The sequence below is a fragment of the Triticum aestivum genome, chromosome 4A (assembly GCF_018294505.1).
Source record: "Triticum aestivum cultivar Chinese Spring chromosome 4A, IWGSC CS RefSeq v2.1, whole genome shotgun sequence".
Taxonomy (NCBI): Eukaryota; Viridiplantae; Streptophyta; class Magnoliopsida; order Poales; family Poaceae; genus Triticum; species Triticum aestivum.
Window position 1 is genome coordinate 735,478,516 of NC_057803.1, and position 11,533 is coordinate 735,490,048.

The 11,533-nt window shown below is 41.9% G+C and overlaps 1 protein-coding gene across 1 annotated transcript; it reads left to right on the plus strand.

The window, feature by feature from the left end:
* Positions 1 to 955: 955 nt before the first annotated feature.
* On the plus strand, positions 956 to 2,997 carry LOC123083482 (4-hydroxyphenylacetaldehyde oxime monooxygenase). The gene is made up of 2 exons (XM_044505516.1): positions 956 to 1,997; positions 2,172 to 2,997. Exons 1-2 carry the CDS (start codon positions 1,053 to 1,055, stop codon positions 2,796 to 2,798), a joined length of 1,572 nt encoding a protein of 523 aa, XP_044361451.1. The 5' UTR covers positions 956 to 1,052; the 3' UTR covers positions 2,799 to 2,997.
* The last annotated feature ends 8,536 nt before the right edge of the window (positions 2,998 to 11,533 follow it).

Consider the following 11,533-nt stretch of genomic DNA (forward strand, 5'->3'; position numbering starts at 1 on the left):
TGACCGTGATTATGTGTGCTTTTCTAAGATCGAGCCAGGGATTTCTTCTTACAAATAAAATAGGCTCAGCTATAGATCTTAATTCTTGAAACGCCACAAACTTGTAGAACTATTAAAAAAAATTCGAATAAGCAGCAACTATACACACAACTTTTTCTAACAAAAACGTTCAAGGAAGATCCAAGATAAAACATGGACTAACCTGTGCAGGATGAGCTTACGGAATACGTCTTCTACGATCAATCAGTCATCGCCGTCTCTATGCGATTCACAAAGAAGAAAAATGTAGTTCCTTTCTCGTCTGTAGCAGTGCTGCTAAAAGACAAGATTTCTAAGAAGAGAAGCATAGGGTGGTTGATGAATGGATAGGAAGAGAGAACACACTGAACACATTCGTGATAGGTATAACCTTTTATACAGACTTATAACAGGAACTATTTACCGAAATATTTGAACCTTTGATAACGGATCAACATAAACAACAATAGTACTTTAGCTTGACGATGTGAATACAGATACATAGGTACTGATATACAAAGGAAAATACAAGAACTACAGAGAGAGATGAACGAATCTTGGCGTTGATGGTCCACAATCCGCGTACCACCACACATGTGTACCACAAATCCCCTTCCGCCTGTTTTCAGTGGGCAATAGTAGAATTTGAGGGACGCATCTTGATGAATGGTCTTTGAGATAGACATTTTCGACCCATAGAAAATTGATCGATACCGGCAATAATCAATACAAGCGTCGACATAATATGAGCATGGTCCACTCAGTAGCAATTTACACCATGTATATATATGCACGTGTTTCCAAGATGTAGGGGGGTTTTCAATAAAGAATTGTATACTACAATCCCATAAAACTCACACGGCCTGAGCCTACATATAGGAGTATAACACACACACACACACACACACACACACACACACACACATAGAGAGAGAGAGAGAGAGAGAGAGAGAGAGAAACGGGAAAAAAAAGGATAACTCCTTTTGTGTGTGAGATAAACACACACAAAAACGAAAGCATTATCATAGGAAGAGATGGCGCTAGAAGACTACGTGCCTCGACAATGGCAGGTCCTAGCAACCACCCTCCTCCTTGCGATGCTCCTGCTCCCTCTTCTCTCCATGTTACTTGTAGCAGCAGCAAGGGCAAGTCCTAACAGCACCGGCACTAGGAACAAGCTCCCTCCGCACCCACCGGGGCTGCCCATCCTCGGCAACCTGCACCAGATGGGCGCTCTGCCGCACCGGAGCCTCTGGGAGATGGCTCAGCGGCACGGGCCTGTGATGATGCTGCGCCTGGGGACGGTGCCCATGTTGGTGGTGTCGTCAGCTGGCGCGGCACGCGACGTGCTCAAGACGCACGACGCCGATTGCTGCAGCCGCCCGGACACGCCAGGGACCAGGCGGTTGTCGTACCAGCACAATGACGTGGCCTTCAGCCCCTACAGCGAGCAGTGGCGAGAGCGCCGCAAACTCCTGGTCGTCGAGTTCCTCAGCAAGCGCCGCATCCAGGCCACTTGGTACGCCAGGGAGACTGAGGTGGGTAAACTGGTGAGCGGACTAGCAGTAGCTAGCATGAATGGACAGGAACCAGTATGCCTGGAGGATCATGTCTTCGGGTACATGGACGGCATCGTCGGCACGGTGGCGTTCGGTAACATGTACGGCACAGAGCACTTTGCGCACAAGGAGCACTTTCACCACGTGATTGACGAGGCCATGGTGGTGAGGTCTAGCTTCTCGGCCGAGGACTACTTCCCCAACACCCTTGGCCGCCTCGTCGACCGCCTCACCGGGGTAGCCTCCCTCCGTGAAATGGTGTTCAAGGAGTTCGACGCCTTCTTTGAGATGATGCTTGGCCAGGCCAAGCCCGACAATGCTGGCTGTGTCGGCCTCATCGACGTCCTCATCCGCCTCATGAAGGAGCAGCAGCAAGGATCTTTCACGGTCAGCAGAGACGTCGTCAAGGGGCTACTAACGGTATGAAACATTAGTATGATATATAAACTAAAACAATTACTTGCAAGGAGAGTGAGCCACCACTTTACATGCTCAATTCGTAATACAATATGTACTATCTAAAAATCTTAACGACTTCATCTAAAATATATTTTTTCTTGCGGGGGACTTCATCTAAAATATATAATCTTGTAGAACACATTTATCGGTGCCGTGGACACCGGCGCGGTGACCATTATCTGGGCAATGGCGGAGCTGGTTCGGAACCCACATGTGCTGAACAAGGTGCAAAACGAGATCAGAACTATGGTGGGCAACAGAGAGAGGGTGCAGCAAGACGATGTGGCCAAGCTCAAGTATCTCAAGATGGTGGTCATGGAGACGTTGCGCCTGCACCCGGCATTGCCCCTTCTCGTGCCGAGGGAAACCATGCGGCACATCACCGTCTCTGGTTACGATGTCCCGGCAAAGACGAGGATCTTGGTGAACGCATGGGCCATCGGGAGGGACCCGACAAACTGGGAAAACCCCGAGGAGTTCATCCCAGAGAGATTCAAAGGCGAGGAGGATGTGAACTTCAACCGGGCGCAGTTTGAATTCCTGCCTTTCGGTGCCGGACGTAGGATGTGCCCTGGGATAGACATGGGGTTAGCCACCACAGAGTTCACCTTAGCAAACTTGCTCTACTGCTTCGACTGGGAGCTCCCGGAGGGGCTGAGGAGTGAGGACATGAGCATGGAAGAGGCAGGAGGACTCACCATCCATAAGAAGACGCGGCTCTTGCTGGTGCCGACAAGATACAAGTGTGGTAGCGCTAGCTGATCAAGTTGGATGTGCATGCCAATAAATATGCGTCACGTTATGCATACTATCAAGACGTGCTAGCGTGGGGAAGGACTTTACCATCAATCGATCTTTTTAGGAATAATTATGTGTTCTGTATTATCTCCTTAAAATTATAGTTATTATTGTAATTATATAAAATTACAATTATCTCTACCAGCAAAAGGAATTACAATTATATCTGTATTCTCCTCGCACACTCAATTACTACATATACACCAAATTGTCCCATTGGCAAAGCTAATACATATCCTCCAAATGAACACATATAAGATCGATTGATGGTAAAGCTTGCAGGGAGACCTCAAAGTTGTGGAAGTTAATGATAGATATGCTTATTATTTATCATGAATACGGATGTCCCCTATATATATATTTTTTATTTTATTGTTTGAACAAAGAGGTGGCGCCCGAGGCGCCTACCATTAACTTGAAGAACATGTTACAATCATAGTTTTACAATGCCTGATATTCAGGTTGCCCAGCTTCAACAGCATGGGACAGTGATCAGCTAAGTGAGACTTGTTGCTACACACCATTATAGGGCTAATATTGGATTCTAGTGAGTAAGCTCTAGCTGCATTATTATGAGCCCTGCTATTAAGCTCCCTGTGAATGTAACAAACGGTTATCTGCGTTTGGCTAGTAAAAGAGAAGAAGTTTGCCAACTGGTTTCTTATCTCCCAATGACCAGGACATGTAAGAATATCCCTTGCTTGTGCGGCCTGGGCCAGAACCTGGTTGTCCGTGAAGAAGATGATGTCTCCTGTTGTGATTTTAGTGACCACTTGAGCAGCTGCCTGAAGTGCCATGGCTTCCGCTTGAAGAGGCGATAATGTTTGCTCCTCGGATACTTGTATACTAACATTGACCTCCTGCTTTTCTTCAAGCATTTGTATGAAGATTCCTATGCCTGTAGTATATTGTCTTTCCACTTTCCATGTTGCATCTGTGAAAACCCTGCACTTTGTGTTAGTAGCTTGCATTGTACTAGCATGATCCATCTGTTTTGAGCTTAATACTAGATTTATGTTATGCTCATCTTTACAAAAATCCTGTTGTGTTTGTTGTGATTGAAATGCCAACTCCTGACTGCTTAGAATGGCCTGCATAACCTGGAATACCCGCATAGGCTTGTTCTCTTTCCTGTTAAAAAGTGTATCATTCCTTTCCTTCCATATGCACCAAAGAAAAGTCATTATATTTACCAAAGAGGCCTGTGGGTGCCCTGAGTTAAGAAGTGCATGAATAATTTCTACCATACTAGCATAGTTATTACAAAGAGTTTCAGATTTGATGAACCAAGGATGAGCAACCCAAGCTGCTCTTGCAAATGGGCAATTAAAGAAAAGAGGCATGTCATCTTCCTCTTGATCACATCTAATGCAACTTTTCTTAATATGCTCAGAATACTTTCCTGCTCTCATACCTGTTGGAAGTGCTTTCCTCAAGAGTCTCCAAGCAAAAGCCTGTACTCTTGGAGCCATGGCCTTCTCTTTCCAAACCTGCTTGAGCAATTCTTTGATTTCTTGAGGTACCTGCTTAGGCAATGGAGATCCCTGTTGTTGCAACTCTTGTAGACACGCTTTATAGGCAGATTTTGAAGTACATTTTCCTGAAGAATGCAATCTCCAATAGAGGATATCAGCTCCCTCTTGTTGATTAGTTGGTACATGCATAATGCTATTAGCCACCTCATGATCAAAAAGATTATTAATAAGACCGGCATTCCATATTTTCTGATTCTGGTTCCACAAATCCTTGATCTGAGAAGGATAGACATAATGTCCTGGTTGTATTTGTAAATGCTCATAAATAGATTGCCAATGGGGAAACCAAGGAGTGCTCCAAATAGAAGAATTGCCATCAAGAATTTGATAAACTGAATTTGCTTGAAGGACATGTCTTACCTTTAGAAGTGAAGCCCAGAATCCTGATTTAGGAATATTACTTTTTGCTCTCCATATAGAAGTATCAGGAAAATATTTGGACTTAAGTACCTGTGACAAGAAGCTTTGCGGTTCGTCCGCAATTCTCCAAGCTGTAGTCAGAATTAGTCCTCTATTAACTGCTTGGATGTTCTTGATTCCTAATCCTCCTTCAACTTTTGGAGTGCAAATGTCCTTCCATGCCGTAAGACAGAGCGGTTTCTTGGATGGGTCCTCTTTTATTCCTGTCCACCAAAAATTTCTAATGATAGCATTAAGTTTGGCAATTAGTTTTCTAGAGAAAATAATATTTGACATGTAGTACACAGGGATGGAAGCAAAAACTGAATTGATTAGAGTTAATCTAGTTGCATGTGAAAGCTTATTAGCCTTCTAACCAGTCAATTTAACTTTGAATTTATCTACAACAAAGTTATAAGCACTAGATCTATCTTTGTCAGGGAGAATTAAAGGGTGCCCTAAATAGATAGAATTGTTAATAATATCCTGCACTAGGAAGATTCTCTTAATATCCTCCTTATTGATCTCATCAACATTTCTGCTAAAAATAATAGCCGACTTACTCCAATTTGGCATTTGACCTGAAAGCTTGCAAAACCTTTGAAGAATTTGATGCATATGCATAGCTTCTGCAGCTGTAGCCTGTCCACAAATCAGTACATCATCAGCGAACATTAAGGAGTGAATAGGAGGACATCCTGGTCCTAAAGTTATTCCTGATAACCGGTCATTACACATGGCTTCCTGTAGAGAGATTGACAACTCATCGATGGCCAAAACAAACAAATAAAGGGACAAAGGACATCCCTGCCTAATACCTCTACTACTATGGAAGCGTCCATAAGATTGACCATTGATGATGATCGAGAAAGTGGGGATAGCCATGCAAGCATAAATTAAATTTATAAAGTGAGCATGCATCCCTTTATGAGTTAACGCCTTAACAATGAAACCCCACTCGATCCTATCAAATGCCTTAGCAAGATCTACTTTTACCATAAAAGCAGGATGTTTCCAAGATTTAAGATTAAAGGAATGAGTAGTTTCTTGAGCAATAATAATGTTATTACTAATCCTTCTGCCAGGCACAAAAGCTTGTTGAGAGTGATGAATATAGTTAGGCAAGTGCGGTTTAAGCCTGTTTGCAAGTGTTTTAGCGATGATTTTGTAGATTACATTGCAAAGGCTAATAGGTCTAAAATCTTGAGGGATGGGTGGTGCAATTTTCTTGGGAATCAAAACAATATTAGTATCATTTATATGATTAGGGAGATTACCTTGTATGTAGAAATCTTTGACTACCTTGGTTACATCGTCACCTATCCATTCCCATGCAGCCAAATAGAACTCCACATTAAATCCATCTGGTCCTAGTGAAGCATTCCTTTTCATGGTCTTTAAGGTCTCCAAGATCTCATTTTTATCTGGGATGCTATAAGTAAAGTCACCTTCCTTTTCCTGATAAGATGTGTGCAAGTAAGGCCTGCCATGACTCACATTAGAGGAGGAAAAAAGATTCTGAAAATAATTGATGAATGTCTTGGCAATAGCATGAGGTTCAGTTTGAATATTCTCATTCTCATCCTTAATTGAAACAATTCTATTTTTTCTTCTCCTTTTAATAACAACATGATGAAAGTAAGTAGTGTTCCTATCACCATTAACAGCCCAATGTTTTTTAGCTCTTTGCCTATAATATTCTGTTAATCTAGTTATGTTTTGTTCATACTTACAAATCAGAGAGGCCTCAAGAGAGTGGTTCTGTACCTGTGGTGACTTCATTTGAATGTTTTTTATTTTCTCACCTAAATTGTCCAGCTCCTGTTGAATTGGTTTTTTCTTTCTGCACCATGTTCTCAAATATCCTGCAAGGTTAGTTGTCCTATTGTGGAAAGCTTTATTTCTAGAAGCAATCCAGACATTTTTTGCATATTCATGAAAATCATTCTCCATAAGCCACCAATTTTCAAATTTAAAATTTCTTCTAGGTTTGCGCATATGGGCATTAGTAGAGAGTAGGATAGGAGCATGATCACTAAGGATGATAGGCAGATTGTAAACATTAGAGTTGGGAAATATCGTACACCATTCAGTGTTAACCAGACATCTATCAAGTCTTTCCATGGTCGGATTTGAAGCATACCTCTTGTTTGTCCAAGTATAAGCAGGGCCACTATATCCTAAGTCAATTAGACCACACTTTTTCACAATACACGAAAGGCATGCAAACGAGAGTAATTCACAAAGGGAGAACTTTTATCAGCATCATAAAGTATATCATTAAAATCTCCCATACATAGGATAGGATTGCCTTGGTTATCATACACAAAAGAGGCAATACGATCCCAGATATCACTAGATTGACGATGGTACGGGTCACCATAGATACAAACAAGAGCAAAAGATACGCTAGATTCTAGATTAACTACAGAGGCAAGGATCACATGGAAGTCCACAAAATGAACACGAACTTGTACATCATCCGTCCACAGCAGCCACAGACCTCCTGATTTTCCTCTGGAAGGAACAATTACGCTATGTGCAATGTCAAAACGATTAAAAAGGTCAGCTCTGTTAGTTTTGGAAGATTTAATTTCAGAAATAAAAGTTACCTGAGCATTAGTAGAGCGCATAAGGTTGGCAAGGTAGGTCATCTTCTCACTGCCTAAGCCCTTGCCCTTGCCTCGACAGTTCCAAGCTATAAGCTTCATGGCGCCTGTGGTGCCTTATGGGCTGGCACCATTGCCCTATCCAGTTCCATTTGTTCTTCACGAAGAGGTTCAGACACAGCCATAGTATCCCCATGTACCATCAAGCTACGCTTACTCTCACCTTGAAAAGAGGATGGAGTCCCAGCCTTGTAAGTGTCAAGATTAACATCCAAAGTCGACTGATGGTAATCAACCGCGTGAGATTGTGAGAAAGCTCCATATTAGAGCTAAAAGAAGATTCACTTGAAATTGGCGATGAAGCACAGGGAAGTCTATTTGCAGGTGAATCATACTCATTAGGTTCCATCACTAGACATTCTCTCTTGCGTGGAGGGGGATAGGGGTGAGCCATTTGGCCCATGGTCTGACGCTTGTTTCTGCGCACAGAAGGACCAACACCCATCTTCCTTGATGTGCAATAGCGGTGGTCAGAAGAAGAGCCAATCCCAAAGACAGTACCCTCAAGAGGATTGGAATTGAGAATTCCAAATCCAGGGGGTGGGACATCCCACCCGTTAACTCGACCTCCATGATATTGTCTGTGATCTCCTCCTCCTTCTCCCTTATCTTCTACTTGTACTCCTCTCGCTGATCCACCATGACATGCTCGCTTGACCCGTGTTTCTTCTCCTTTATCAATGTGTGTTGAAACCCCCTTTTCCTCTCTTCCTTCACCACTATTGGGTTCAGATTGTATCACATATGCATGACTTTCATCTGCTCTGTCCGTATTTCCTTGGCCAGCATTGATTTGGTGTTGTGGAACTTTATGAGTACAGTCAGGGGTGGTCCACTTCAGTGGCGGAGACAGGCTATTTTGCATATGTTGTTGGGACATAACATATTCAAGCTTATGTACATTATTCATATTTTGAAATGGCGTCGCTTCTTCTCTCACTGAGTTAGGTAAATCCTCCATATCATAATCTTGTAGCCCAACCCTGTCAGCTGGAGTTGTCTTGCTTATTCCGGCACCATCAGATCGTTCAAACTGTCTCTCATGACCGTTAACACTCTGAACTGGTTGGCTTGCAGAAGTAATTACTAGCTGACCCTGATTCGCTGCTTTCAAAGATGGTATGGTGCTTCCACTAATTATGAGATGTTGGTCCTTAATTATAGGATTGGCTGCTGATGAACTCTGACCCATAAAAAACTCCCTTCCGACTACTTGTCCATAATTAAAATGATCTGGAGGCAATGTAGAATGCAGATTTGCTTTCCCAGGGGCTACTTTTCCTTTTTCTGTTCTGTGATCCTCTTGAAACATCCTTTGGAATCTACTAAGAATGGGATTTGTGTCCTTTTCTTCTTCACAAACCTGTAGTGGAATTTTTCCTGAGTCCATTACCCATTCTCCATATATGAAAAATGGTATATCTCCTGCTAATTTCCCACTCCTGACCCTTGCCATAATAATGTCATTCCTCTTCTGGCAATGTTGAACTGTATGAAACATAACTCTGCAGAATAAACAGATTCTGCCAATCTTCTCATAGTGAAGATAGACCATTTTAGTAGTCTTTTCATCCAATGTCAAGTTAATTTTGTCCACAACTGAACCGTATATTCGAATCTTAGTAATTCCCCAAATATAGTCTGGTCTAGCAAACAACATGCTTTCTTGCAGAGGATGAAATTCAGATGGCTTCCCGACAGTAGAGAGGATTTGCTGTAGGAGTTGCAGAGATCTGTGATTTTTTGGTACTCCATAAACTCGAACACTCACATAGATGCACTCAAATTTGTAGTCTTCCTTTGTCTTGGATTCATCTACTGGGTCTATCCACTCAATGAGAAGATTATCCGAGCCCATTGTCCACGGCTGACGCGTGAGTACAAACATCATGGATTCTTGAGATTTAAAATGAGCCATGAAAAGATGCGCAGACACTTGAGAAATTGCATGAAAATGGTGCCTCCACGCTCTAGCCATTGCTTGAGAGATGGCTTGCTGAGATATTGATCTCGGAGAGCCTCCTGTACAAGCTACTTTAATTAAAATATTGTAGCAAGATTCAATCTGTGGATCTTGACGCACCTGAGTTGCCTGCAAACTATGAACTCTTGGTGCCGAGATGCTCAGCATTTGAAGATTCAATCCTAACTCTGGAATCTCAGCCGAACGATGTTCCTCCTCTTGTACAGCTCCTATTTCCCCCCTTCTTCCTCATCTTGGATTGCAGAGAGCTGCATGTCTGCCATTGATTTAGAGTAGATCTGAAAAGGGATGCATGAATCTAGCAGAACCTTGAAAGTGTAGAAGAGATTCATCCGCATTTTTGCTGGAGAAGACTGAGAACGGAAGGATTTGGAAGTGGAAAAGGGATCTGGTTCGCTCTAGAAAGGAAGGGGCTAGAACGGCATTACGCCAAACGCCATGAAGGCAACTCTAGAAAGCGCGCTTTGCCTCATATCTCTTGTACCTCAGATGTCCCCTATATATTAGCCTACTCTGCTGCTGCTTTTCTCTCCTTCATTGAGACCAGCGGAGCTTGACCTACTGATTCAAGGGAGATATGATGGTCGTGCCTATGCATACAATATGACATCGCCCTAGTCGGTGATGATCAAACTTGACCTTCAAGGTTCGTAGTGAAGTCTAGGCTGTTGGTTGTCATCACGCATATATAAGGCAATGGGTGAAAATTCATGGGTATTACAAGTTGACTTTTATGCAGGCGCATGAAACTATCTAGCAGGGATTGAAAATTGGAGACATCGTTCCTTCTATCTTCAGTAATGGTTATTATTCACATAGAGATATCAGGCACATTTAAATTATTGGCATGATGCTGGTGCTAGTTAGTTTTATGAAAGTTTGGTTTTCATCTGCTGCATACTTCATGTGGAAATACTTGTATGTTGCAAGAGTATATGTTTGACACCTAACTTTTTAATGTGGAATGCTACCTAACATAATTATTAATGTAATTTTCTTTATTGTGGCATGAATGTTGAGATCTGAAAGATTCAAGACAAAATTTTAATATTGACATAAAGATAATAATACTTCAAGCATACTAACAAAGTAATCATGTCTTCTCAAAATAACATGGCCAAAGAAAGTTCATCCCTACAAAATCATATAGTTTGGCTATGCTCCATTTTCGTCACACAAAATAAGAAAGTTCACCCCGGTTTCAGCCAAGCAATTGTTTTATATTTTAGTATTCTCAAACTTTTTCAACTTTCACACAATACATGAGCGTGAGCCATGGACATAACACTATAGGTGGAATAGAATGGTGGTTGTGGAGAAGACAAGTAGAAGGAAGTTGGTCTCACATCAACTAGGCATATTAATGGGCTATGGAGATGCTCATCAATAGATATCAATGTGAGTGAGTAGGGATTGCCATGCAACAGATGCACTAGAGCTATAAATGTATGAAAGCGCAACAAAAGAAACTAAGTGGGTGTGCATCCAACTTGCTTGCTCACGAAGACCTAGGGCATTTTGAGGAAGCCCATCATTGGAATATACAAGCCAAGTTCTATAACGAAAATTCCCACTAGTATATGAAAGTGACAAATTAAGAGACTCTCTATCATGAAGATCATGGTGCTACTTTGAAGCACAAGTGTGGAAAAAGGATAGTAGCATTGTCCCTTCTGTCTTTTTCTCTATCTTTTTTGTTTGGCTTCTTTGGCACCTTTTTTTCATTGGCTTATTTGGCCCCCCTTTTTTTATTTCCTCACACAGGACAATCTTATGTTTACTAACTGGAGGCACCTTTCAAGATCTCTCATTAATCCACATCATCAAAATTAATTACACCGTTGGATTGTAGAATTTACGTTCTGGATAAAAAGAAAACTTGCGTAACGCAGATGGTCACATGCCACAAAAAAGATCCATATGGCACATCCAATGTTAGTGGTATGCATAACAAATAAATCCTCCAAATAAGAAAGGATCGCCTCACATAAAAAAAGAAAGCCTCTTCATAAATGTTCAACGTAAAAAGAAAAAGAAATCCAAACGACACGCTGATTACGCGCACCTTTATATTCTCATGTGTGCAATTAAATAAAAAAAGGATAGCTTCAC